Below are 16,661 nucleotides of genomic sequence, written 5' to 3'. Positions count from 1 at the left end.
TTTTTTTTTAAATGTTAGGTCGAAGTTTTACTTATTAACAGAGTAATACTTTTAAGAACATTAATGGGGCATTGGCCGTGTAAATTGGTGATAAATAAAATTTGATCGAGAGAGTATTCATTATCTTCTTTTAAAGAGCTTTTGCTGTTGTCGGTTTTCCATCTCTATTGAAATAAATCCCTCAAAAAATCTGAACTGTCAGAAAATTTGATCCGCCAGAGAAACAAGAAAATGTGGTGCAACTTCCTTGTAGTTTAAACAAAGGTGTAATTGAATTGATTTGAATGAGTTCGTTTCATTTTCATTTTCCTCTCCTAAAGGTACATTACCATAGTCTTAAACCAATAGCAACAACAACTGAAGTCTCCACTTATAATTCTTTTATTAGAAATATACTGGTACTCATTGAGTAAAGCACATATTCTGGTTACAGTAACAGCTACAACTTATGTATTACTTAGAACTTTATGAGCAATATTTCCTTACTTAAAGTCATGTTATTGGAACCTATAAAAGTGAAATATGTAGTAAAACTACATTACATTGATAACATATCAAGGCAGTATCTTAAAATGTAGAGCTACATGAAATATCCTACGTTTTGCAAAAAAACAAATATTGAATCTATTCCAGTCTCTTTCACCAGTTAACAATCATGAATTACTTGCTTCCTTCTCACCTACATTTCGAAGTATCACAAACCAATAAAAACTATTAAACTGGAAAGAAGTGGATATACAATGTGCAAGAAATAAATCCAAACTCCATTAAAGAAATAGTAAAAATAAAACATGGAACAAAACGTCCCAGGATGAAAAGAAAAAACATTTTAAAATTCTCCTATTCTGTTGCTGTACATGTATTTTTGCATTGAAACATATTTACACCTAACAGGCTTCCACTTGAGCCTGACATGTGACAGAATAGTCAATACTTGTGCTCTCAAAGTTACAACTGTATAATTTACTTTCTCTTTCTCTTTTCACCGTTTCCACAAAGTGTAGAAGGAACCATGTTTGTCTGTCAGTGGGCTGGTCGTCTTTCATTAAGGAAGGCTCAACTTCCTCCATGGATGCCTTTCCATCTTCATCACTGGCAAGGTACCTCCCGGTGTATTTAGACTTGATAGACATGAAATCACTATCTTTGTTGACATGTTGAAGTTCAAAGATGTATTTCATTTCATCAGGCTGATGGGTACCCAACTGAAAACAGAAATATAGATCTGAATTAACAACCTAAACTAGACATTTGTAACCTTACTGCAAGTAACACAAGACTGAATTATTGGTCAGGGTGGGTCAAGTCATTACTACAGAATGATTCAAAGTTAATTCCACAGATAATCATTTCCCACATAAAATAACTAAGAATGTAAACCAATAAAGAGATTCAAATAGTTACTTTTTGCCCATCTTTGTGCTAAATTGTTATGTAAATAATTTGTTTATGGGAAGTTGCAGTTTAAGTGATAACAATTACATAACCACAGTAAATCACAACTCACCCGTAAAAACACCCTGTTTCCTTCTACACACAGGTAGTAATGGCTGCCATCCAAGTCATATCTTATGGTATGCGCCCCATAATTATAAGATTTTTCTACGTAAAATACTAGAAACATGAAAATAAAAAAGTCTAAGTCATTATTTAAGGTAAACTGAACTTTTTAATGAATACTTTATTTACCTCAGAACCATACTGAAGACTATTTTAATCATGTGATCAGTCTAGTGGCATGCTGAATAATGTTTTGAAGCTGGGTTTAAAACACAGGGAACCTACAAGCTCAAAGTTTTTTTCTTGTTCTCTGACAAAAACACTTCACGAAAACTAGTTCTCGAATTTTACGTAGTCGTTAATTGCAAAAACAGAAAAGTTCTGTATTACTATATGGAATAGTTTTAACACAAAAGTTGCTAGTATGACTAGATTAACAAGGCCTTGTGAATGTTCACAGATATTTGGGCGTCATTTAAAGTAGTTTTGCAATTAACTCACCGTCAAAATTGAAAATAACTGAAAAAATCCGTAGGTGTCTTTACATGGAGATTACATTTACAATAAAGTCAATCTGTAAACACATTAAGGTCCACTTGCACTTAGATCAGCATCGAGTCAGTTACATTATGCGCGATCATTTTAGACTGTGCCACTTTTAACATGTAGAAAAGCTGAAGCTTTTCTACATGCTAACAGCCTTTGTGAGGATCACACCCTACCATAGGCTTAAATTTACCTGTTTTGTAGCTCCGATGGCTCCCGGTAAACTCTACAGGAATTTGACGACCTCTGGTAAATCTACTATGAAGAGGTTTCCGCTTCTGCTAAGTCTGTGCTCGGGGATGTCCATTCGAGCGGACGCGCTGATTTCAATTGACTGTCCGGGAAAGTTGAAAAAAAAAAACGGAACATCTTTTAGGTTCTAAATCGAACATAGCACCAGTCGACTAGAAATGAATTGCGCGGGCTTAACTGTTTAATTGAAAATTTAACTGCATGGAATCCACGATTGAATGGGTTGGAAAGTTAAATTTATAGTAAGTTTACCGTACCTCGACCATATTTGCTTTGTGACGGGTTTTTCTCCAAGCTTGATTTGTAGTCCTTAGTTCCTCTTGATATTGATCTTTGCTAGTTGCAAATGGAATGGAAATCTTAAGAATCGGCGATCTATTTATACAGGAAATTGAGGAAGTCAATTAGATGTTAATTTACACCAGGAAGTCCCCAGAGTCACGCGGTCTTCTTAGAATATGAAAGTGTCAAATACTTGAGTGACTCACACGGATTTCGAAATAAGCTGAGCTTTTATCGGGTAAGAATAGTTTCTATGGCTGCCAATTGAGCATACGATTGGAAATCATCGCGATTCTGTTTCAATGAGGAGAGTGTTAGTAAGTTAGTAAGCTAGAAAAAAGATGTCCAAAATAGACCTTGTAGAGTTATTCTAAGTTGACTGAAAGATATGTCTTTAAGGAAATGAAAAACTGAAATTTCCTTTTTGAAAGTGATATTAGAAATTAGCCACTCAAATTTATTCTTGTTTAACAGAATATGTACTTTGGGATCGTCACGCAACCAGCTGCGTGACATTTAGGCCCCTCCAAAGAGTGGAATGTTGTACAGGGCAAAAGGATCATGTTCAATTCCGATTTTTACGGGCTGAATAAAACAATGGAGATGACTTTTTTTTGGCAGTGAATCTAGCCACAGAAGAAGTAAAGAATTGAAATCTATCTATGGAAGATTTCAAACACCTGAAAGATGCTAGTGTGAATTCTATTTGAAAATGAAAAATTTCATTAATCCTTTTTACTTAATCTATTTACGGAATGTGGTCACATACGATATTCCAATTTCGCTCTCTTACGATTGAGACTAAGAGACTAGTTTGTAAAAGCAGTAAGGTAATGCATAATGTTACAATGGGAATGTTTTCAAGTCAGGTTTTTCAAAAATTTAAGAAGACGTTCCTTGCTACGAAGAATAATTCAACGGGGTAGGTAGATGAAACCTTTAATTCGGCATTTTGACAAGGAAGGGCGTCTGATCCAAGTTTAGCCAACATTTTGCAAGTCTAATGTGCTCACTTGACATTTTTTTTGGTAATTCGACTTAACCGGATTGACGAATCTATCAACAAGATGGCATTTGTACCCTTCAATTGCCCAATCACGAAGGAGATCCATTTATTGCAGTTACCTTGATTATTGAAAAAAATCTGTTCAATGATTCTATCTCTTTTTAGAACAATAGTTAATGACTGAGAATGAGTAATTGCGACGAGCCGAGGAAGAAAATTAGAGAGTAGGACATCACTGTATGACAAGACTATTAGCTTAATAAACACTGCGGTTTGTTGATTCGATAATTTTTTTTTGATACTTTAAGGGAAATTCCATTCTTCGAAGTATCTTCTAAGAATTCTGTCGTTGAGAGGTTTTTCCGTAGTGCAGTCGTATAACAGCTACAGCTCAGAAGATTTTTCGTCGTTCCCGTGGCTTTCTTAAAACTTTTTTCACCTTTTGGAATGATCAAGAGTTCAGTGGTAAACATTTACACATTACACACAGTCTTATTTGTACTGCATGAAACGTCGGCTATGGAATTAAGGCCAATCACTTGCAAAATCAATGGAAACTGCTGAATTACACTCAATCCCACCCCCTAGTATCAATAACGAATGGTCCGTAACATGAAGTCATTCTCCCTTTTTGATTCTTTTAATGATTGAACATGAATTCCATACAGCACAAAATGAATTCAAACCGTTTGACATGATTGTTCACATAGTCTCCTACGAACTCTCCCACTGAAAAAAAGGTCATGTTGCTCACACAGATCTTATTTGTGAAAGCTTTTGTCACCCTCTGTGAGGTTTCTATTTTGAAGGTTTGCTTGGTTGTAATACGTAAACGTAATTTATCCCTATACTCCAATTTTCAGTGGAGGGTTGAAAGTAATATGGTTAAATGCATTCATCTGGTTTAGTTTTGCAATGAACAGTGATCATGACTAGAAAACCCTCTTCTCTCAACCAATCAGACTTCAAATTGAAATAAGATCAATATTGACTTGGTCTGTGGTCCTGATTGCTGCTATTTTTTTGAGTGGCTGCTAATGCATTAGTCACTTCGAAGCCTAAACATTCCCTTTCCCTGAGCGACTCCCCTGGCATTTGTACTTTTGAAGATTGGCTTGTTTTACTCCCCACCCCCTCTCCGTCAAAATAATTGCATTCAAATGCCCCACTCAATGTTGAATGATTCTTTGTTCGATAAAAGAATGTTGTAGACTCGTTACCCTTTAACTCCTCCATTAAACAGGTGTATTATGCAGGAAAGAATTGACACTTCCAGCTCAAATGCTCCAACCCGCCTAGACAAGGTTCAAATATCCCCAGGCATGGATGACAATCAAATACCCATGGGTTGCCTGAGGGGGGGGATGTTGAAGCTTGGAATTGATCAGCGGAGTTGCCAAAGTCTCTTTAACTTGAGGCCAATGATATGTCTTTACTTTGAGTTCCCATTGACACCTTACAACTTTTACCATTTTTCAGAAACCAGAATTGGTTTCAAAAGATTATGATTTAATACACTTTTTAAAAGAGTGATTTATCGCGTTGTGCAAATGCACTGTAATTATTCCAAAATTAAATTGAAATTTGTCACATGAACTGAAAATTTTCACATCTTTGTATATTTTGGAACTAACATTATTATATCCTCAACCATGTAGTTATCTGCAAGTTATTCAGGCTTGAGCACATTTTAGGCAAAAGTTTGTAAAAATTTTCAATGAACGGAAGTTTGTTCCAGTAAAGGTATAAATCTCGTGATATTGTGGTCGGTGCTATTCAGCTTAACTTCAACGTGGCTGCTGTTTAGTGTTTCCGGGTCCCCTGTTACAGTTTCATAACTTTTGCATCAACATTATTCAGGTTGTAGGAAGAATCAATAAATAAATAATTAATTAAAATTTATGAATTTAGGCTGATGGTTGTATTTGGGGAGGTTTCCTTGATGAATGATTAACAAGTTGTGTGTGTAAGAAAGGGGCCAAAACAAACTACTAAAATAAAACAACGGAGTCCAGCTGTAGAAAAGCGGATAACACTATCCGACGGATAATTTGCCATCCAGTGGATAGCTGTTTAGAAAATGTACTGCGCTGTTTATTGGATAGCGATTTATCCAGTGGATTGGCGAAAAATTAAGTTGAAGAAGAGCGGGACAATTCATTGTGTATTACATGGAAAGTAGATATCTTTATGGAGCGGGAGATGCTTCAAACATGGCGCCGTTCATGGTGCAACACCCGGATGTACTACTAGGGGGCTTTGTAAGAGATTTGTAAATTTTTGCGTTTTTGTTCACTGGTTATTGTGGTCTTGGTGTCCCCGTTACGTAAAGGAAGATGTTGCGCCTCTCATAAAGTACTCAAATGTGTGCATTCAATCGATCAACTTGCACGTGATTTATCGTGGTCTTTCGTCGGCTTGTAAACAAATGCCTAGGGCGCAATTACAAAACGGCCAGATAAGGGGCTAACGCTCGAAACTTCAGTTTTAAAAACTCTTTGTGGTAGTCAACTTATAGTACCAACTTAGGAAATTAGGGCACAAGTAATGTATGATAAAGACTTCTTTTCACCATTTCATTGTTTCCTGCTTCTTTCTCGAGGACTTGAATGCCATTTCATTTACTTTTACTCTCTAGATATCTTATTCTTTCTTCTTGTCAAGCACCCAGGCTTGCAACAAAATAATCCAGGCATTGTATCCACTATCAGAAAGGATCAAAATTCAATAATAACAGAGTAAGTTACATGGTAGTGTGTAATGCAATACTGTTCATTTCAGGGCTGCCCCAACTGTGGATAATTGCAAGTCAAACTAAGAAGAATGAAGGGGTAAGTTTCTAAAGAAACTGTGGTGCTGCACTGGCGAGGGAGTATGGCCAGATAATTTTGGTTTATCAATGGAGTTAATAATGTAAATTGGGTATCATAAAAGTTCATAAAGAGCTCATAGTTTTCGTTCTGAGCATTAGCCCTTTGTCAGAGCTAGTGTTTGAAGCTCATGCTTGGTCAGTGTTAACCCTCCACGGGTCAGCACCAAAACTCTTTAAAGTGGCAAATTTACATCGTCAACTTAACTAATAAAACCAAAATTATAAAAGTAATAAGAAGTTGAGTTTGATTGTAAAGGTAGCTTTCAAACAATTCTTCATATCTATATTCTGTTTTTCTTTCATCCGTTTGGAATAAAAACTTGGTGACTCATGTACCTTCCACCAGGTCCAGCTGTCTAAAATCTCTTTGAAGTTTTTATTTTTAGTTTTCATTTGGTTTTAAGCAAAGTTTAGATTCCATTTCCATCACAATAGTTTGTGAAGCTTCATTCCTATGGAGCAGTGTTTAATGGCTTCCTAGAGAGGCTGGTCATTTTAAATGAGTTTCCCTCACTTGCAGTCAGTTACAATTAGTTACTTTGAGTTGTCAACAACTCAATCCTTTCAATATTTGTCTGTGTTCTAAACTGCAGATGGATGATGATTGCTCTAGTTTTGGTTCTATAATATCTGCACATACATACTGAACTTTTAGCCATATATTTATGCTATAGTTTAACAAAGGTGTGATTGAATTGATTTGAATGAGTGAGTTTCGTTTTTTTTTCCTTTCCTCAAGGTACATTACCATTGTCTTAAATCAATAGCAACAACAACTGAAGTCTCCAATAGTATTGCTTTTATTAGAAATGTGCTGGTACTCATAGAGTAAAGCACATATTCTGGTCACAATACCAGTTACAACTTACATTACCTAGAACATTATAAGTAATATTTCCTTACTTGAGATCATGTTATTACAACAACATATTAAAGTCAAATGCAAAGTAATACTTCATAACAGATGAAGGAAGTTTCTTAAAATGTAAAGCTCCATAAAGTATCTTATATTTTGCAAAAAAAAATTGAATCTATTCCAGTCTCTTTCACCAGTTAACAATCATGCTACTTACTTGCTTCCTTCTCACCTTCATTTTGAAGTATCACAAACAAATAAAAACTATTAAGCTGGAAAGAAGTGGATATACTATATATAAAATAAAATATGGAACAAACCGTCCCAGGATGAAAAGAAAAAAACATTTTAAAATTCTCCTACTCTGTTCCTGTACATGTATTTTTACAATGAAACATATTTACACCTAACAGGCTTCCACTTGAGCCTGACATGCGACAGAATAGTCAATTCTTGTGCTCTCAAAGTTACAACTGTATAATTTACTTTCTCTTTCTCTTTTCACCGTTTCCACAAAGTGTAGAAGGAACCATGTTTGTCTGTCAGTGGGCTGGTCGTCTTTCATTAAGGAAGGCTCCACTTCCTCCATGGATGCCTTTCCATCTTCATCACTGGCAAGGTACCTCCCAGTGTATTTAGACTTGATAGACATGAAATCACTATCTTTGTTGACATGTTGAAGTTCAAACATGCATTTCATTTCATCAGGCTGATGGGTACCCAACTGAAAACAGAAATATAGATCTGAATTAACAACCTAAACTAGACATTTGTAACCTTACTGCAAGTAACACAAGACTGAATTATTGGTCAGGGTGGGTCAAGTCATTACTACAGAATGATTCAAAGTTATTCCACGTATAATCATTTCCCACATAAAATAACTAAGAATGTAAACCAATAAAGAGATTCAAATAGTACTTTTTGCCCACTCTTTGTGGTAAATTGTTACGTAAGTAATTTGTTTATGGGAAGTTGCAGTTTAAGTGATAACAATTTCATAACCTCAGTAAATCACAACTCACCTGTAAAAACACCCTGTTTCCTTCTACACACAGGTAGTAATGGCTGCCATCCAAGTCATACCTTATGGTATGTGCCCCATAATTATAAGATTTTTCTATGTAAAATACTAGAAACATGAAAATAAAAAAGTCTAAGTCATTATTTAAGGTAAACTGAACTTTTTAATGAATACTTAATTTACCTCAGAACCATACTGAAGACTATTTTAATCATGTGATCAGTCTAATGGCATGCTGAATAATGTTTTGAAGCTGGGTTTAAAACACAGGAAACCTACGAGCTCAAAGTTTTTTTCTTGTTCTCTGACAAAAACGCTTCACGAAAACTAGTTCTCGAATTTTACGTAGTCGTTAATTGTAAAAACAGAAAAGTTCTGTATTACTATATGGAATAGTTTTAACACAAAAGTTGCTAGTATGACTAGATTAACAAGGCCTTGTGAATGTTCACAGATATTTGGGCGTCATTTAAAGTACTTTTGCAATTAACTCGCTGTCAAAATTGAAAATGACAGAAAAAATCCGTAGGTGTCTTTACATGGAGATTACATTTACAATAAAGTCAATTATAAACACATGAAGGTCCACTTGCACTTAAATCGGCATTGAGTCAGTTACATTATGCGCCATCATTTTAGACTGTGCCACTTTTAACATGTAGAAAAGCTGAAGCTTTTCTACATGCTAACAGCCTTTGTGAGTATCACACCCTACCATAGGCTTAAATTTACCTGTTTTGTAGCTCCGATGGCTCCCGGTAAATTCTACAGGAATTTGACGGCCAGGTTCGCCCTCTGGCAAATCTGCTATGAAGAGGTTTCCGCTTCTGCTAAGTCTGTGCTCGGGGATGTCCATTCGAGCGCACGCGCTGATTTCAATTGACTGTCCGGGAAAGTTGAAAAAAAAAACGGAACATCTTTTAGGTTCTAAATCGAACATAGCACCAGTCGACTAGAAATGAATTGCGCGGGCTTAACTGTCTAATTGAAAATTTAACTACATAGAATCCACGATTGAATGGGCTGGAAAGTTAAATTTATAGTAAGTTTACCGTACCTCGACCATATTTGCTTTGTGACGGGTTTTTCTCCAAGCTTGATTTGTAGTCCTTAGTTCCTCTTGATATTGATCTTTGCTAGTTGCAAATGGAATGGAAATCTTAAGAATCGGCGATCTATTTATACAGGAAATTGAGGAAGTCAATTAGATGTTAATTTACACTAGGAAGTCCCCAGAGTCACACGGTCTTCTCAGAAAATGAAAGCGTCAAATACTTGAGTGACTCGCACGGATTTCGAAATAGGCTTAGCTTTTATCGAGTAAGAATAGTTTCTATGGCTGCCAATTGAGCATACGATTGGAAATGCTCGCGATTCTGTTTCAAGGAGAAGAGTGTTTTTTAAGTAATAAGAGAAAACAAGTCACGCAAGTTAGTAATGAAAAAAATTTGTCCAAAATAGACTTTTAGAGTTATTCTAAGTTGACTAAAAGATGTCTTTAAGAAACTGAAAAACTGAAATTTCCTTTTTGAAAGTGATGTTAGAAATTAGCCACTCTAATTAATTCTTGTTTAACAGAAGATGTACTTTGGGATCGTCACGCAACCAGCTGCGTGACATTCAGACCCCTCCAAAGAGTGGATTGTTGTACAGGTCAAAAGGGTCATGTTCAATTCCGATTTTTACGCGCTGAATAAAACAATGGAGATGACTTTTTTTTTCGCAGTAAATCTAGCCACAGAAAAAGTAAAAAATTGAAATCTATCTATGGAAGATTTCAAACACCTGAAAGATGCTAGAGTGAATTCTGTTTGAAAATGAAAATATTTCATTTATCCTTTTTACTTAATCTATTTACGGAATGTGGTCACATACGATATTCCAATTTCGCTCTCTTACGATTGAGACTAAGAGACTAGTTTATAAAAGCAGTAAGGTAATGCATAATGTTACAATGGGAATGTTTTCAAGTCAGGTTTTTCAAAAATTTAAGAACACGTTCCTCGCTACGAAGAATAATTCAACGGGGTAGATGGAATCTTTAATGTGGCATTTTGACAAGGAAGGGCGTCTGATCCAAGTTAAGCCAAAATTTTGCAAGTCTACTGTGCTCACTTAACAGTTTTTCTGGTAATTCGACTTGACCTGATTGAAGGAACTATCAACAAGATGGCATTTGTACCATTCGAGTGCCGAATCACGAAGGAGATCCGTTCATTGCAGTTACCTTTATTATTGAAAAAAAAATCTGTTCAATGATTCTAGTTGTCTTTTTAGAACAATAGTTCATGACTGAGAATGAGTAATCGCGACGAGCCGCGGAAGAAAATTAGAGAGTAGGACGTCACTGTATGACAAGTTACTAACTTAATAAACACTGCGGTTTGTTGATCCGAATATTTTTTGGATACTTTGAGAGAAGTTCCATTATTCTTCGATGAAAAAAAGATTCAATCATCACCAATCAAACCAAAGATAAATAAAGCAAGCAATTATGTATCATTTACCTGGTCTATGGGTTTTCAAGGCAATCTCTTTTTAGAACAATAGTTCATGACTGAGAATGAGTAAGTGCGACGAGCCGAGGAAGAAATTAGAGAGTAGGACATCACTGTAAGACAGGACTATTAGCTTAATAAACACTGCGGTTTGTTGATCCGATTTTTTTTTTTTGATACTTTGAAAGAAATTCCATTATTCTTCGAAGAAAAATAAGATTCCATCATCATCAATCAAACCGGACGTAAATAAAGCAAGGAATTAATTATCATTTACCTGGTCTATGAATCTTCAAGACATGCAACAGCAAAGCACATTTACTTTTTTCTGTTTTCTTTACGTTTTCCTTACCAGAGCTATGGAGAAAAAAAAATGAAATTTGCAGTCTTCCGCACTTGATAAGCTTTCCACAGAACGCTGCCTCTTACCTCACCATTATGTTCCTTGCTACTGCGCGGCTTTGTTTTCCTCATTTTATCTTTATGCTTGTATTTAATGTTAAACTAAGAAAAGAGACCGACTACGACATAAATCGTTCTCTGAGATGAGCAAGACGGTTCATTTACGCTTGACGCTTACATGACGCCTAATTTTCATGATCGCGCGGGAGATTTACACCTGATGGCATACCTCACATTGGTTTGCTAGGCGTTCTTATACCATACCCATTTACAAGGTTTGTTTTAAATTTGATATCGTTAACTCTTCACTCTTTTTTGTCGTAGAGAGGTTTGTCCGAGGTGCAGTCGTGTAACAGCTACAGCCCAGAAGATTTCTTGTCATTCCCGTCGCTTTCTTAAAACTTTTTTTTACTTTTTAGAATGATCAAGCGTTCAGTGGTAAATATTAACCAGGGACACATTTTTCTTTGTACTGCATGAAACGTCGGTTATGAAACTAGGGTACAACTCACTATTTATAGCAGGGGAGGAACGAGGAAGGTTCTTTCACTAACAGATGAACTGTAATTATTCTGAAATTCAATTGAAGAACAAGTATGCTTTAAAGAAAGTGTATGAAGACAGAGAAACCATTAATTCTGGCTTCTGCCTGGCAGTTGTATCAAAAAATGCATATTTAATCCAGTCTCGCCAGAAGAAAGTTAAACCTCATTGCTTGCACAATGTAGTCTAAACAAAGGTGTGATTGAATTGATTTGAATGAGTTCGTTTCATTTTCATTTTCCTCTCCTCAAGGTACATTACCATATTCTCAAACCAATAGCAACAACAACTGAAGTCTCCACTTATAATGCTTTTATTAGAAATATACTGGTACTCGTAGAGTAAGACACATTCTGGTTACAGTAACAGTTACAACTTACATATTACCTAGAACTTTATAAGCAATATTTCCTTAATTTAAGCCATGTTATTGGAAGCTATTAAAGTGAAATATGTAGCAATGCTTGATAACATATCAAGGCAGTATCTTAAAATGTAAAGCTCCATAAAGTATCTTATATTTTGCAAAAAAAAATTGAATCTATTCCAGTCTCTTTCACCAGTTAACAATCATGAATTACTTGCTTCCTTCTCACCTTCATTTCGAAGTATCACGAACTAATAAAAACTATTAAGCTGGAAAGAAGTGGATATACAATGTGCAAGAAATAAATCCAAATTTCATTTAAAAAACAATAAAAATAAAACATGGAATAAACCGTCCCAGGATGAAAAGAAAAACCTATTTTAAAATTCTCCTACTATATTCCTGTACGTGTATTTTTACAATGAAACATATTTACACCTAACAGGCTTCCACTTGAGCCTGACATGTGACAGAATAGTCAATACTTGTGCTATCAAAGTTACAACTGTATAATTTACTTTCTCCTTCTATTTCCACTGTTTCCACAAAGTGTATAAGGAACCATGTTTGTCTGTCAGTGGGCTGGTCGTCTTTCATTAAGGAAGGCTCCACTTCCTCCATGAATGCCTCGCCATCTTCATCGCTGGCAAGGTACCTCCCAGTGTATTTAGACTTAATAGACATGAAATCACTATCTTTGTTGACATTTTGAACTTCAAACATGTATTTCATTTCATCAGGCTGATGGGCACCCAACTGAAAATAAAGATATAGATCTGAATTAACGACCGAAACCAGACATTTGTCACTTTGCTGCAATTAATACAAGACTGAGTTATCGGTCAGGGTGGGGGCAAGTCATTATTATAAAATGATTCAAGGTTATTCTACTAATAATCATTTCCCATATAAAATAACTAAGAATGTACAGCAAGAAAGAGATTATAATAGTTACCTTTTGCCCACTCTATGTGCTAAATTTTTACCTAAGTAATTTGTTTATGGCAAGTTGCAATTGAAGACAGAAGTAATAATAATTTCATAATCACAGTAAATCACAACTCACCTGTAAAAACACCCTGTTCCCCTCTACACATAGATAGTAATGGCTGCCATTCAAGTCATACCTTATAGTATTTGCCCCATGGTTATAAGATTTTTCTATGTAAAATACTAGAAACATGAAAATAAAAAAATGAAATTTATTAATTAAGATAAACTGAACTTTTCAATGTATATTTACCACGCTTAAAATTATTTCAGTCATGTGATAAAACTGATAAAACACAGGGAAACTACAATCTCAAAGTTTTTTTCCTGTTCTCTAACAAAAACACTTCACGTAAACTATTTCTCGAAGTTGTTAATTGCAAAAGCAGAAAAGTTCTGTATTACTGTCTGGAATAATTTTAACAGAAATTACCAGTATGATTGGATTAAGAAGGCCTTGTCAATGTTCACAGATATTTGGGCGTCTTTTAAAGTAGTTTTGCAATTAAATCTCCGTCAAAATTAATAAATGACATAAAAAATCTGTAAGTGTCTTTACATGTAGATTACATTTAAAATAGTCTCTCTGTAAACACATCAAGGTCTACTTGCATCTAAATCGGCACCGAGTCAGTTACATTTCGGCGGAATCTCTCATCTTTCGAATTACGCTCGATTATTTTAGACTATTCCACTTTCAACTTGGATAAAAGCTTCATCACAGCCTTTGTGAGGATCACACCCAACCATACGCTTAAATTTACCTGTTTTGTAGCCCCGATGGCTCCCGGTAAACTCTACAGGAATTTGACGACCAGGCTCGCCCTCCGGCAAGTCTGCCACGAAGAGGTTTCCGCTTCTGCTAAGTCTGTGCTTGGGGATGTCCATTCGAGCGCACGCGCTGATTTCAATTAACTGTCCGGGAAAATTGAAAAAAAAAGAAACATCATATAGGATCTAAATCCAACATAACACCACGCGACTGGAAATGAATGGCGCGGGCTTAACTCTTTAATTGAAAATTTAACTGCATGGAATCCACGATTGAATGGGTTGGAAAGTTAAATTTAAAGTAAGTTTACCGTACCTCGACCATATTTGCTTTGTGACGGGTTTTTCTCCAAGCTTGATCTGTAGTCTTTAGTTCCTCTTGGTATTGATCTTTGCTAGTTGCAAATGGAATGGATATCTCAAGAATCGACGATCTTATACAGGAAATTGAGGAAGTCAATTAGATGTTAATTGACACTAGGAAGTCCCCAAAGTCACGCGGTTTTCTTAGAAAATGAAAGCGTCAAATACTTGATTGACTCGCACGGATTTCGAAATAAGCTGAGCGTTTATCGGGTGAGAATAGTTTCTATGGCTGCCAATTGAGCATACGATTGGAAATGCTCGCGATTCTGTTTCAATGAGAAGAGTGTTTTTCAAATAATAAGAGAAAACAAGTCACGCAAGTTAGTAATCTAAAAGGAATTTGTCCAAAATAGACTTTTAGAGTTATTCTAAGTTGGCTAAAAGATATGTCTAAGGAAATGAAGAACTAAAATTTCCTTCTTGATAGTGATGTTAGAAATTAGCCTCTCTAATTTATTCTTGTTTAACAGAAGATGTACTTTGGGACCGTCACCCAACCAGCTGCGTGACATTCAGACCCCTCCAAAGAGTGGAATGTTGTACAGGTCAAAAGGATTATGTACAATTTCGATTCATACGCGCCGAATAAAACAGTGGAGATTAGTTTTTTCCGCAGTAAATCTAGCCACAGAAGAAGTAAAAAATTGAAATCTATCTATGGAAGATTTCAAACACCTGAAAGATGCTAGAGTGAATTCTGTTTGAAAATGAAAATATTTCATTAATCTTTTTTACTTAATCTATTTACGGAATGTGGTCACATACGATATTCCAATTTCGCTCTCTTACGATTGAGACTAAGAGACTAGTTTGTAAAAGCAGTAAGGTAATGCATAATGTTACAATGGGAATGTTTTCAAGTCGCGTTTTTCAAAAATTGAAAAACACGTTCCTTGCTACGAAGAATAATTCAACGGGGTAGATGGAATCTTTAATTCGGCATTTTGACGGGGATGGGCCTCTGATCCAAGTTTAGCCAACATTTTGCAAATCTGCTGTGATCATGTATCAGTTTTTACGGTAATTCGACTTGACCTGATTGACGAAGTATCAACAAGATGGCATTTGTATCCTTCGATTGCCGAATCATTCATTGCAGTTACTACGTGACTGAGAATGAGTAATCGCAACGAGCCGCGGAAGAAAATTATCGAGTAGGACATCACTGTATGACAAGTTACTAACTTAATAAACACTGCGGTTTGTTGATCCGAATTTTTTTTTTAATTTTTGATCAACAAACCGCAGTGTTTGGATACTTCGAAAGAAATTCCATTATTCTTCATAGAAAAAAGATTCCATCATCACCGAATGAAACCGAAGATAAATAAAGCAAGCAATTATGCATCAGTTACTTTGTCTATGACCCTTCACATGCATCATCAATATACCTTTGCCCTTTTCTGTTTTCTTTACGTTTTCCTTACTTGAGTTATGGATGAAAAAATAATGAAATTTGCAGTTTTCCGCACCTGATAAGCTTTCCGAAGAACGCTGCCTCACACCTCGCCATCCTGTTCTTTGCTATTGCATGGCCTTTTTCCTTATTTTATTTTTAATGTAAAAACTAGGAAAAAAACACCATCTACGACATAGATCGCTCTCTGAAATAAGCGAGACAGTTCATTGGCACTTACATGACCCCTAATTTTCATGATTGCGCGGGAGATTTATACCTGATGGCGTACTACTCATTGGTTTCTTAGGCGTTCTTATATTATACTCAATTACAAGGTTTGACAAAGGGCGACCCTCCTGGCATTTGTACTTTTGAAGATTGGCTTGTTCAAATTCCCGCCCTGGTCAAAATTGCGTTCAAATGCCCCACTTAATATTTAATGATTCTTTGTTTGATCAAAGAATGTTGTAGAATTCAGCAAAGTCTTAAATTAGTTTTTAGGGCTGCTATTATTTTTCTTGTGGGCATCATTCTATGATTTAAAATTGTGGTTTTTTAGTCATTTACTCGCGAAAGCAGACTCTTTCCCCTTATTACTCCTCTATTTAAACAGGTGTATCATGCTGGAAAGAATTGACACTTCCAGCTCAAATGCCCCAACCCACCCAGGCAAGGTTCAAATTTTCCAACCCCAGGCACGGATGACAAACAAATACTCATGGGTTGCCTGAGGGGGGGATGTTAAAGCTTCGAATTGATTAGCGGAGTTGCCAAAGTCTCCCTAACTTGCGGCCAGTGATATGTCTTTACTTTGAATTCCCATTGACTTCTTTCAACTTTTACCATTTTTTCAGAAACCAGATTTGGTTGTAAACGATTATGATTTAAGACAATTATGAAAAGAGTGATTTATCGTGGGCGGATGAACTGTAGTTATTAAAAAGTTACATTGAAATTTGTCACATCAATGTAGAAATGATATGTAAG

At 35.7% G+C, this 16,661-nt stretch overlaps 2 protein-coding genes, 1 long non-coding RNA gene and 1 pseudogene across 4 annotated transcripts in view; 1 reads left to right on the top strand and 3 right to left on the bottom strand.

Moving 5' to 3' along the window:
- LOC131789908 (uncharacterized) overlaps nt 1-15,227 on the top strand; it is a 56,933-nt gene extending 41,706 nt beyond the window's left edge. The window contains exons 1-4 of one of the 2 annotated variants that reach the window (XR_010716715.1): nt 5,784-5,847; nt 6,368-6,417; nt 7,838-7,933; nt 14,746-15,227. This is a non-coding gene — a long non-coding RNA (uncharacterized lncRNA). Of the gene's footprint in view, nt 1-5,783; nt 5,848-6,367; nt 6,418-7,832; nt 7,934-14,745 lie in introns of those variants that run through there. The other variant, XR_010716714.1, reaches the window with a different exon arrangement.
- On the bottom strand, nt 770-2,564 carry LOC136278975 (uncharacterized; annotated as a pseudogene).
- LOC136279086 (uncharacterized) lies at nt 7,241-9,809 on the bottom strand. Its single transcript, XM_066162507.1, has 4 exons — nt 9,396-9,809; nt 9,071-9,221; nt 8,340-8,446; nt 7,241-8,038 (listed from the first exon to the last, which is right to left on the bottom strand). The coding sequence occupies exons 1-4, from the start codon at nt 9,402-9,404 to the stop codon at nt 7,721-7,723; spliced, it is 585 nt and encodes a 194-aa protein (XP_066018604.1). The 5' UTR covers nt 9,405-9,809; the 3' UTR covers nt 7,241-7,720.
- On the bottom strand, nt 12,085-16,254 carry LOC131789880 (uncharacterized). Its single transcript, XM_059107065.2, has 5 exons — nt 15,748-16,254; nt 14,226-14,343; nt 13,903-14,053; nt 13,215-13,321; nt 12,085-12,904 (listed from the first exon to the last, which is right to left on the bottom strand). The coding sequence occupies exons 1-5, from the start codon at nt 15,786-15,788 to the stop codon at nt 12,587-12,589; spliced, it is 735 nt and encodes a 244-aa protein (XP_058963048.2). The 5' UTR covers nt 15,789-16,254; the 3' UTR covers nt 12,085-12,586.
- Nucleotides 16,255-16,661: the final 407 nt, after the last annotated feature.

Source organism: Pocillopora verrucosa, chromosome 2 (assembly GCF_036669915.1).
Source record: "Pocillopora verrucosa isolate sample1 chromosome 2, ASM3666991v2, whole genome shotgun sequence".
NCBI classification, from domain to species: Eukaryota; Metazoa; Cnidaria; class Anthozoa; order Scleractinia; family Pocilloporidae; genus Pocillopora; species Pocillopora verrucosa.
Note: the sequence above shows the minus strand (reverse complement) of the source record. Positions and strands in the feature narration are given on the sequence as shown.